Below are 9,236 nucleotides of genomic sequence, written 5' to 3' on the forward strand. Positions count from 1 at the left end.
GCAGGATCCGCGTCATCACAAGTCAAAATTCCCACGGCAATCTGCACTCCGACCGACCGACCGATCTAGGCGTCCGCGTCAGCTGCGTCCCCTGCGATCTCGCGCAGGCCCATGCCGCCATGCGGCCCGCTAGCTGTCTCGCCCGTCTCATTGCGCTCCGGATGAAAACGGATCGGATACGGACGGATATCATCGATATTATATTTGTTTTCATATTTCTGTCCGGATTCGAATACGGATAGTGTCAACTATATCGAATAGGATACGATTGGATATCGACATCATAAATATGCGATTTGAGTATTCGGATACGGATACGATATCGGATGTTGGATATCTAGACTCGGATACGGACAGATGTCAACCCCTCTAAAAGGATTCGGTTTTGAATACGGTCGAAAAATATCCGTACCGTTTTCATCCCTAGCTCCCAGGCTGACTCACCTCGCGTCTCCTGAACCCTCACCCATGCCCCTCCTCATTTTCCAGCTCATTTCCGATTTCTTGACGGCCACCCTTCCGCAAGCTCTGAAGCTCACCGCACGTCGTGACCTTGCTATGTATAAAAGAAAAGAAGAGCAGAGCCCCGCTTCCTCCAATCTTGGACTCACCTAAACCTGATACCTTTCCTCGAGGACCTTGACGAAAACAGCCGCCTTTTCGTTGCCGTTTCCTCCTGTGTTATATAAGTCGCTGCGCCGGGCTGAATTCCATTTCATCTCATCTCATTGCAGTATCCTCCACCTCCTGCCCTGCCTCTGCGCCTGCCTGCGTAGTTTGCACACCACAACCGTGTTCTTCTCTCTCTCTCGTTCCCAAGAAAGCGCCGCCGCCGACGCTCTTCGCTCGATCCCGCAAGGCCCGTCCTTCCATGGCCATCGCCTCCCGTGTCACGAAGCGCGCGCTGTCCACCTTAGCCGCCGCCAAGCTCCCGGAGGAGGCGGTCGCGGCCGCGGCCGCCGGCGAGGCGATCGCAGCCACCACCGCGGCCGCGGTGCCGTTGGCGTCGTCGGCGCCCAGCGCGTCGTCCGAGCGGACCACCAAGCAGGTACTGCAGTTCGAGGACACCGGGCGGCTGTTCGCGGGGGAGCCGACGTCGGCGCTGCTGCGCACGCTCGCCGCGCTGCAGGCGCTGTCCGTGGGCCCGCTGGTGGACGTGGCCACCGCGGCGCTGCGGTGGCCGGCGGTGGCCGGCAGCGCGCTGGGCCGGGCCGCGGCCAGGGCCACGGCGTACCGGCACTTCTGCGCGGGCGAGACCGCGGACGAGGCCGCGGCGGTCGTGCGCCGGCTGTGGCGCGGAGGCATGGGCGGCATCCTTGACTACGGGATCGAGGACGCCGAGGACGGCGACTCGTGCGACCGCAACGCCGCCGGGTTCATCTCCGCCATCGACGTCGCCGCCGCGCTGCCTCCGGGCTCGGTGAGTCGCCGTCACCGCTTACTCTTCCGCCTCTTCAATTTTTTTCCTCCGTGGCTTGCATGGTGGTGGGACGGGAGGCTGCCACGTCGGACGGAATCTTCGGTGCCGTCTGCTCTCTGCTGTCTGCGCGAGTGGACGGACCCCCGGATTCCGTGGGAATCTTCTCGTAGTAGGCTGCCTTCCCTAGTGAATCGTCCGGCTGTCTAGCTAGCTGGTGCTGATTCGGTCACTGCTTGTGGGCCCTGAAAACCAGCTGCTGATTTTATTTTTAGCATGTCACGCAGCCCTGTCTGCGCCGCTCGTTTCAGCCACAAAAACTCTCACACCAAAACCCTACAACACGGAATCTTCCTTATTTAGACATTCCTAATCACTGCGTGCGTTAAACCTCAGAGATTTTGCGTTTCATTCATTCTAGCCCGTTTTTATTTTTAATACAAAAAAGGAGAGAGGTTATGTGATAAATACAGCAAGTAAGTACTGCTCCAATCACATCAAATAGAGTAATTTTGTGATAATGGTGTGTGTTGTTGTGCGTGCAGGCGAGCGTGTGCATCAAGATCACGGCGCTCTGCCCGATCGCTCTGCTGGAGAAGACGAGCGACCTGCTTCGGTGGCAGAAGAAGCACCCGTCGTTCAACCTGCCATGGAAGACGCACTCCTTCCCGATCCTGTCGGAGTCCAGCCCGCTCCACCTGACCGCATCTGAGCCGCCGGCGCTGACGGCGGAGGAGGAGAGGGAGCTGCAGCTGGCGCACGAGCGGCTGCTGGCGGTGTGCGCGCGGTGCGCGGAGCACGGCATCCCGCTGCTGGTGGACGCAGAGTACGCGACGGTGCAGCCGGCCATCGACTACTTCACCTTCGTGGGCGTGCTGGCGTTCAACGACGGCGCCGGCACCGCCGACGGCGAGCAGCGGACCATCGTGCACGGCACCATCCAGGCGTACCTCCGCGACGCGCGGGACCGGCTGGAGGCCATGGTGCGGTCCGCGGAGCGGGAGCGCGTGCGGCTGGGGCTCAAGGTCGTGCGCGGCGCGTACCTGACCCGCGAGACCCGGCTCGCGGCGGCGCTCGGCGTGCCGTCGCCCGTCCACGGCAGCATCCAGGAGACCCACGACTGCTACAACGGCTGCGCCGCCTTCCTCCTCGACCGCGTGCGCCGGGGATCCGCCTCCGTCATGCTCGCCACCCACAACGTGGAGTCAGGTAAAAGTCGTCCAGGCGGCCCCTTTTACAGCAACTGGCCGGACAAGACAAGCAACTCCTCTCTTCACAATGTATCCCAACTGATGAGTCGATCGTCGTGCGTTGCCACTTTGCCAGGCCAACTCGCGGCGGCGCGTGCTCAGGAGCTGGGGATCCCCAAGGGAGACCGCAACCTGCAGTTCGCGCAGCTGATGGGCATGGCGGACGGGCTGTCGCTGAGCCTCCGCAACGCCGGGTTCCAGGTCAGCAAGTACCTGCCGTACGGGCCGGTGGAGCAGATCATCCCCTACCTCATCAGGCGCGCCGAGGAGAACAGGGGACTCCTCTCCGCCTCCTCCTTCGACAGGCAGCTGCTCCGGTACGGCGGGCCATCAGGCATCTATCTGCTGCAAGATAGAGTACTCCCATTGCTGTGAATTGTGTGATCTGACATTTGTTTTTGGCTTGATGATGCAGGAAGGAGTTGGTGAGGAGGGTCAAGACCGCGGTGGCGGGACGTGAGTGGAGTGAACTTGTCGAGCCTTGTGAGGGTCGGGTCGGGTCGGCCGTGCCTGTGAAGGTGAAGCTGGGACAAGGGCGAGTTGAAGGCTAGTAGGAAGCTGTAAATACACCCTTCAACAGTCTTCAGACATTGATGTATCCGGGGCTTTTCTTGAATAATCGAATGAATGGAACGATGTTCTTGGTATTTTTAGGCTATCGAATCGACTCACGTCGCGCGCGCGCTTAGGATGTACTACACTCACCGCGGTTTCCTTTTTTTTCTTCCCCTTGGGAAACAGTGAATCGCTAATTAACCACGATGCCCATTGCATCATTCGTTCGACATAACACGCGCACGCAATGCAAGGAAGAACAACAGCAAATCGAGAGCCCGTTCCATGGGAGTGTATGACGTACGCCAGGCATTAGCTCTTGCGCTACTCGCCTAGTCCATTTTGATCGCTCGTTTGTTTGATGAGCTGCACGTTGCACTCCGCTAACACAACATCCCTTCTTCCACGCTGCGCCGCCACACTAAAGACTTCTCCGTCATCTTGGTTCACCGCTGTGCACTGGCGATCCGCAATTCTGCGCGAAGAGGGAATACTCAGCACTCAACCAGCCATTTGTTGCTTCGTCTACACTTTCCATCTGCAACGTCTCCATCATCGTCACGTGGTCTTCTACACTACACCTGGAGCTGGGCTGGGCTGGGCCGGGCTTAGGTTGACGGGAAACGAACATTTCAGGCCTAAATTGAATGCGGAGGTCTAGCTCTAAGTTACTCCGTCTGTCCCAATTCTAGTTTCATCGTGCGCTAAAAAAAAGGTTCTAGTTTCGTGTTAAGTCGAATTTCTCTAACTTTGATTTAGTTTCATTAATTCTTGCATGTAATTGACCAGCTATTTTAAAGTTACTTCCTTCACCACGAATAATTAAGAATTTAAGATGCACAGTGCACATGTTGTCCCGAATAATTATGTGCACATGTCGTGTCCGACTAGACGACTATGGAGTTTTTTTCATCAAGTCAAGTCCACAAATCTACAAAATAGAATAGCAGACTTTATCCATCCATCATTCAGAATTCCTCCCATAATCGCACTACAGAGCCAAACTTGCTTTCGAAGTCCTTGACGAACAAGCAAAAGCTTGCTGGATCACGCGAGCCTCTGGTAGTTGCGAATTCCTCCCCTCGTGCCGAGAAAGAGTAGTACCAATAGTAAGGAAACTTCATTTTGTAGACCAGCTTTTGCTTGTTCACGGCGCCCTGGCGCTCCAGGTGGCCTCTGCGCCGGAGCGCGCGGGGCAGCATCCACGTCCAGTCGTTCACGGTTCACCTCTTACCTCTAGTAGACTAGAAGAACCTAAACAAGGTTCTTGGTTTTGGTTGGGTGGAACGTGTTACGTGTAGGAGCTTGAGGTGCTGGCTCCGCTTTGTGTGGGCGCTTGAAACTTCCCTTTTCTAGCTCAGCCGTTAGATGCATGGGCTGGCCATAATCTTCCAAGAACTGTCTCTGAGTCTGAGCCAAGAGCCCAAACTCTGACGTAGGTATAGTGGGCCGACGCCATTTGACGCTGAGAAAATGCAGGCCCATTATAATTTTTTCTTTGCATGAAATTCATGGAACATGGGCCGGGCTCGGGTGGACCTGCTGGTAAGATGTCTAATAGCATCTCCAACCGTTTGTTAAACACCAGTAGCGTGCCGGTGCGTTGCTACGGGATAGCTAACATTTTATACTAAAAACACATGGGTCGCACGATAAGATAAAAATACTGTAAAAATTAAATACCAACGTTAAAGTGACATTTAATCCAAAAAGCAAACTTTATGAATTTAACGTAGTCACGAAGTGCGTGGCGTCGCAGGCTTATAAACTCTACTTTATAGACCTTTCCGTGATGCGGCTAAGATAATATTTTATATCGACAAGAAAAAATCTCCGATATCCATTTTGTCGGTGTTTTGGACCGGCGAGCCCTCAACCAACTAGTGAAAATGTACTGTGTGCCCCTAATCCCGGATGGTGATGCAAAGAGACAAGGTTTATACTGGTTCAGCCAATAGGTGCCCTACGTCCAGTCTGAGAGATCGATCTCGTATTCCTTGCACCGAAGTGCTTGTAGTAGGGGGTTACAAGCTGGGTGAGAGAGGGAGCTAGTCCCAAGTCTCTGCGTGGAGTGCGTGTGTTGCTTGAGATGTTGATCTCCAGCAACGAGGGAGCGTGCGTGTTACAGAGTGTTGCGCATTGCTTGTGTGTGTGTGTGTCTTGTGTGAGCGTCTATGGGTTCGCCCCTAAGCCTCTATGCGTCTCTGCGTTCGCCTCTCGGCCCCTTAGAAACGACCCCCTAGAAATGGCCCCAGTCTCTCCCTTTTATAGTTGAAGGGGGGACAGGGGTGATACATGTGTTCGCTACGCGGCGTCCTGTGAGCGGAGGTGGCGTTTTCGAGCCCTATAGCCTGTCACTGTGGCGGGATGGTCGACGGAGGGTCTTGTCCTCGATGCACTGGAGCGACGCGCCGGTCACGCCTGATCTTGTGTGACGTGGGAGCTCCAGTGATAGCTTGACGCAGGGCATGGCAGACGACGTGCCGGTCGCTGTGTGTTGACAGTGTAAAGAGCCGAGGCTTAGTTGGTGGCAATGCTGAGCCATCATGGAGGGCTCGGCGGGCGCAAATCCCGAGGCTACCGAGACCCTGAAGCGGATTGCCGAGGCTCGGAGGGAGCAGTTGGTCCTGTACACTGATTCCGAGGTTACAGTGACCTGGACTTGACTCCCCACGCCGCGTTGTCCTTGGAGGAGGGGTTAGGTAGCATAGCGTAGTGCGAGCGTCAGTCGTGGGCACAGTATCGAGCACACGGCCGGTAACCCCTGCCCCGTCCTGTCTCGGACGGCATGGTGTTGATGCGACTCCTATTTCGTTAGTCGCTCTGTTGTGTCGAGCCGTCATTCGGCTGATGTCGCGGGAGTGGTTGGTCGCATTAATTGGACGTGACGTCCTGTTAGGGAAATCAGTCAAGGCGGAGGCGACGGGGTTGTCTCCAAGCCGGCCTCGAGCGGGGCAGAGAATCGGCACCTCATCCGAGGCCTTACGTGCAGGGCCTTGAGCGAGACGGAGAATCAGTTCCCCGTCCGAGGCCTTACATGCGGGGCCTCGAGCGAGACGGAGAATCGATACCCCGTCCGAGGCCTTTCGTGCGAGGCCTCGAGCGAGGCGGAGAATCGGTAGCCCGTCCGACAAGGTGGGGTTTAGCCAGTAGTTGTCTCTTGGCTTTGATTTTGACAGGGTCTAAGCGATTTTTTTTGTTCTTGCTTAGGGGACCCCTTTTTATGGTACCCGACAGTAGCCCCCGAGCCTCGGGGAGAGTGTGAATGCTCTCCCTGAGGTTTTGACAAAACTCAGCTCTTAGCAGCTCCTAGCGGGATGGTGTTTTGTACTCGAGACTTCGGTGGGTACGCGCGAGCACACCCGCCGGGTGCAGCCCCTGAGGCCCTGGAGGAGTGGATTTATTCCTTTAGGGGCTTTTTCACGCATTTGAGGGGTTTTATCGCGTTTGTCAAGCCCACGAGTGCGAGTTCGGGTCGCTAGTCTCGGCTAGGTTGCAGGAAGAGCTCCCGAGCCTCCACACGGAGCGAGAGGACGATCAGGAGTTCCCCTGGCTTTTTTGTGTGGCCCTTGTGCATCCTTTTTGTTTGGAAGGAGAGTTTGTTTGCCGAGCCCTCGAGTGCGAGCCTAGGTCGCTGGGTCTCGGCTGGGTTGCAGGAAGAGCCCCTGAGCCTCCGCACGGAGCGAGAGGGCAATCAGGAATTCCCCTGGCTTTTTGTGCAGCCCTCACGCATCATTTTCGTTCAAAAGGAGGGGTGGAGTATGCCAAGCTACCCTCGATGGGCGCGAGCAGTGACACCTTCGGTAAGCTGTTATTGGGTAAGTCCAAGTGGAGGCCCATGCCCTATTCGATAGGGGTCGGCTAGCGGTCCTGAGACGCACTCCAAAAGTATCAGAGGACTTCTCTAGTGGGTCTTAGGGCTGTTCGATTGGCCCCGAGGGCTCGGTGCCTCCCTACGGTGGGATCCTATTCAGAGACTTCCCTGCCGGTCTCGGACATGACTTAGGGCATCCCAAGTATTTGCTTGCTTGGGCCTCGACCATGTACGGGCTCGCCCATAGTCATCCCTGACTCTGTTTGTCCTGGGGCGGCTGTCGAAACCTTCGAGGGCCTAGCCTTCGAACCCCTAGACCGTAACGGGCTCGATGCCCTTTATCACGTTTTGCTGAGCCTCCGAGTGCGAGTTCGGGTTGCTTGTCTTCGACCTGGTTGCAGGAAGAGCCCCCGAGCCTCTGCACGGAGTGAGAGGGCGATCAAGAGTTCTCCTGGCTTTTTGTGCAACCCTCGTGCATCTTTTTTGTTCAGAAGGAGGGGTTGTTTGCCGAGCCCTCGAGTGCGAGCATGGGTCACTGGGTCTCGGCTTGGTTACAGGAAGAGCTCCCGAGCCTCTACACAGAGCGAGAGGGCGATCAGGAGTTCCCCTAGCTTTTTTGTGCAACCCTCGCGCATCCTTTTCGTTCAGAAGGAGGGGTTGTTTGCCGAGCCCTCGAGTGTGAGCCTAGGTCGTTTGGTCTTGGCTTGGTTGCAGGAAGAGCCCCCGAGCCTCTGCACGGAGCGAGAGGGCGATCAGGAGTTCCCCTGGTTTTTTTGTGTGACCCTCGTGCATCCTTTTCGTTCGGAAGGAGGGGTTGTTTGTCGAGCCCTCGAGTGCGAGCCTGGGTCGCTGGGTCTCGGCTTGGTTGCAGGAAGAGCCCCCGAGCCTCTGCACAGAGCGAGAGGGCGATCAGGAGTTCCCCTAGCTTTTTGTATGACCCTCGCGCATCCTTTTCGTTCAGAAGGAGGGGTTGTTTGCCGAGCCCTCAAGTGCGAGCCTAGGTCGCTGGGTCTTGGCTTGGTTGCAGGAAGAGCCCTCGAGCCTCTGCACGGAGCGAGAGGGCGATTAGGAGTTTCCCTGGCTTTTTGTGTGACCCTCGTGCATCCTTTTTGTTCGAAAGGAGGGGTGGAATATGCCAGGCTACCCTCGGTGGGCGTGAGCGGTGACACTTCCGGTGAGCTGTTATCGGGTAAGTCCGAGTGGAGGCCCGTGCCCCATTCGATAGGGGTCGGCTAGCAGTCCAGAGACGCACTCTAAAAGTACTAGAGGGCTTCTCTAGTGGGTCCTAGGGTCGTTCGATTGGCCCCGGGGGCTCGGTGCCTCCCTACGGTGGGATCCCATTCAGAGACCTCCCTGCCAGTCTCGGACATGACTTAGGGCATCCCAAGCGATCGCTTGCTTGGGCCTCGGCCATGTACGGGCTCGCCCATAGTCGTCCCTGACTCTATTGTCCTGGGGCAGCTATCGAGACCTTCGGGGGCCCAGCCTTCGAACCCCTGGACCGTAACAGGCTTAGTGCCCAGTTCCTTCGTCTGAAAGGAATCGGGTGGGGGTATTCCCCTCCTATCGGCTGACAACAGTAGGTGCGCCTTTTGAGACGGTTTCTTAGGGAGACAGAACGGCGCCTGTCGTTGCTGTGGTCGGATGCGATGCGATGTTAGCAGATGGGACATTACTGTGCACGCGATTAATAAGGAAAAGGTGGGCGCGTGGGCGGTTTAATCGGATCTAGATTAACTGTGCCGGATTTGAGGGAAACTTCCCTGATTTCATCGCCCATCCATTTCATCCCCTTCCTGCATAAATACGTGTCGAGCCTCGCCCCTCTCCTCCTTACCTTGTCTGCATTTGCCTTTTCTACCCTCGAGCCGTTGCAAAGAACAGAGAGCGTCGGGGAGAAGAAGGGAGAAGGGGGAGGAAGAGAGGGAGAGAGCGAGCCTTACCACCGTAGCCGCATTCTCCACCGTGCAATGGGCGGCGGCACTGTTGTCCTCTAGGCGGACCCTTAGGGTCTGTCCGACGTGTTTGTGGAGACACTACAGTCACTCATCGATGACGGCTTTCTCCGCCCGGTTAACGACCCCAACAGACTGGAGTGGATTGCTCCGTCGGGCGAGCCGGAGCCGAGGCCACACGACGGGTACATCGTGAGCTTCATGTCTTTCCACGAGCGTGGTCTCGGCCTACTAGCAGACCGATT

At 56.7% G+C, this 9,236-nt stretch overlaps 1 protein-coding gene across 1 annotated transcript; it reads left to right on the plus strand.

The window, feature by feature from the left end:
• Positions 1-506: 506 nt before the first annotated feature.
• LOC136535940 (proline dehydrogenase 2, mitochondrial-like) lies at positions 507-3,314 on the plus strand. Its single transcript, XM_066528389.1, has 4 exons — positions 507-1,420; positions 1,963-2,626; positions 2,744-2,984; positions 3,083-3,314. The coding sequence occupies exons 1-4, from the start codon at positions 872-874 to the stop codon at positions 3,216-3,218; spliced, it is 1,590 nt and encodes a 529-aa protein (XP_066384486.1). The 5' UTR covers positions 507-871; the 3' UTR covers positions 3,219-3,314.
• The last annotated feature ends 5,922 nt before the right edge of the window (positions 3,315-9,236 follow it).

Source organism: Miscanthus floridulus, chromosome 1 (genome assembly GCF_019320115.1).
Source record: "Miscanthus floridulus cultivar M001 chromosome 1, ASM1932011v1, whole genome shotgun sequence".
In the NCBI taxonomy this organism is placed as follows: Eukaryota; Viridiplantae; Streptophyta; class Magnoliopsida; order Poales; family Poaceae; genus Miscanthus; species Miscanthus floridulus.

Excerpts from the sequence above, each read along its gene's own strand:
- LOC136535940 (XM_066528389.1), top strand. The coding sequence starts at position 872 with ATGGCCATCGCCTCCCGTGTCACGAAGCGCGCGCTGTCCACCTTAGCC. Across the intron at positions 2,627-2,743 it reads CACCCACAACGTGGAGTCAG|GCCAACTCGCGGCGGCGCGT; the intron begins GTAAAAGTCGTC and ends CCACTTTGCCAG. Across the intron at positions 2,985-3,082 it reads TTCGACAGGCAGCTGCTCCG|GAAGGAGTTGGTGAGGAGGG; the intron begins GTACGGCGGGCC and ends TTGATGATGCAG.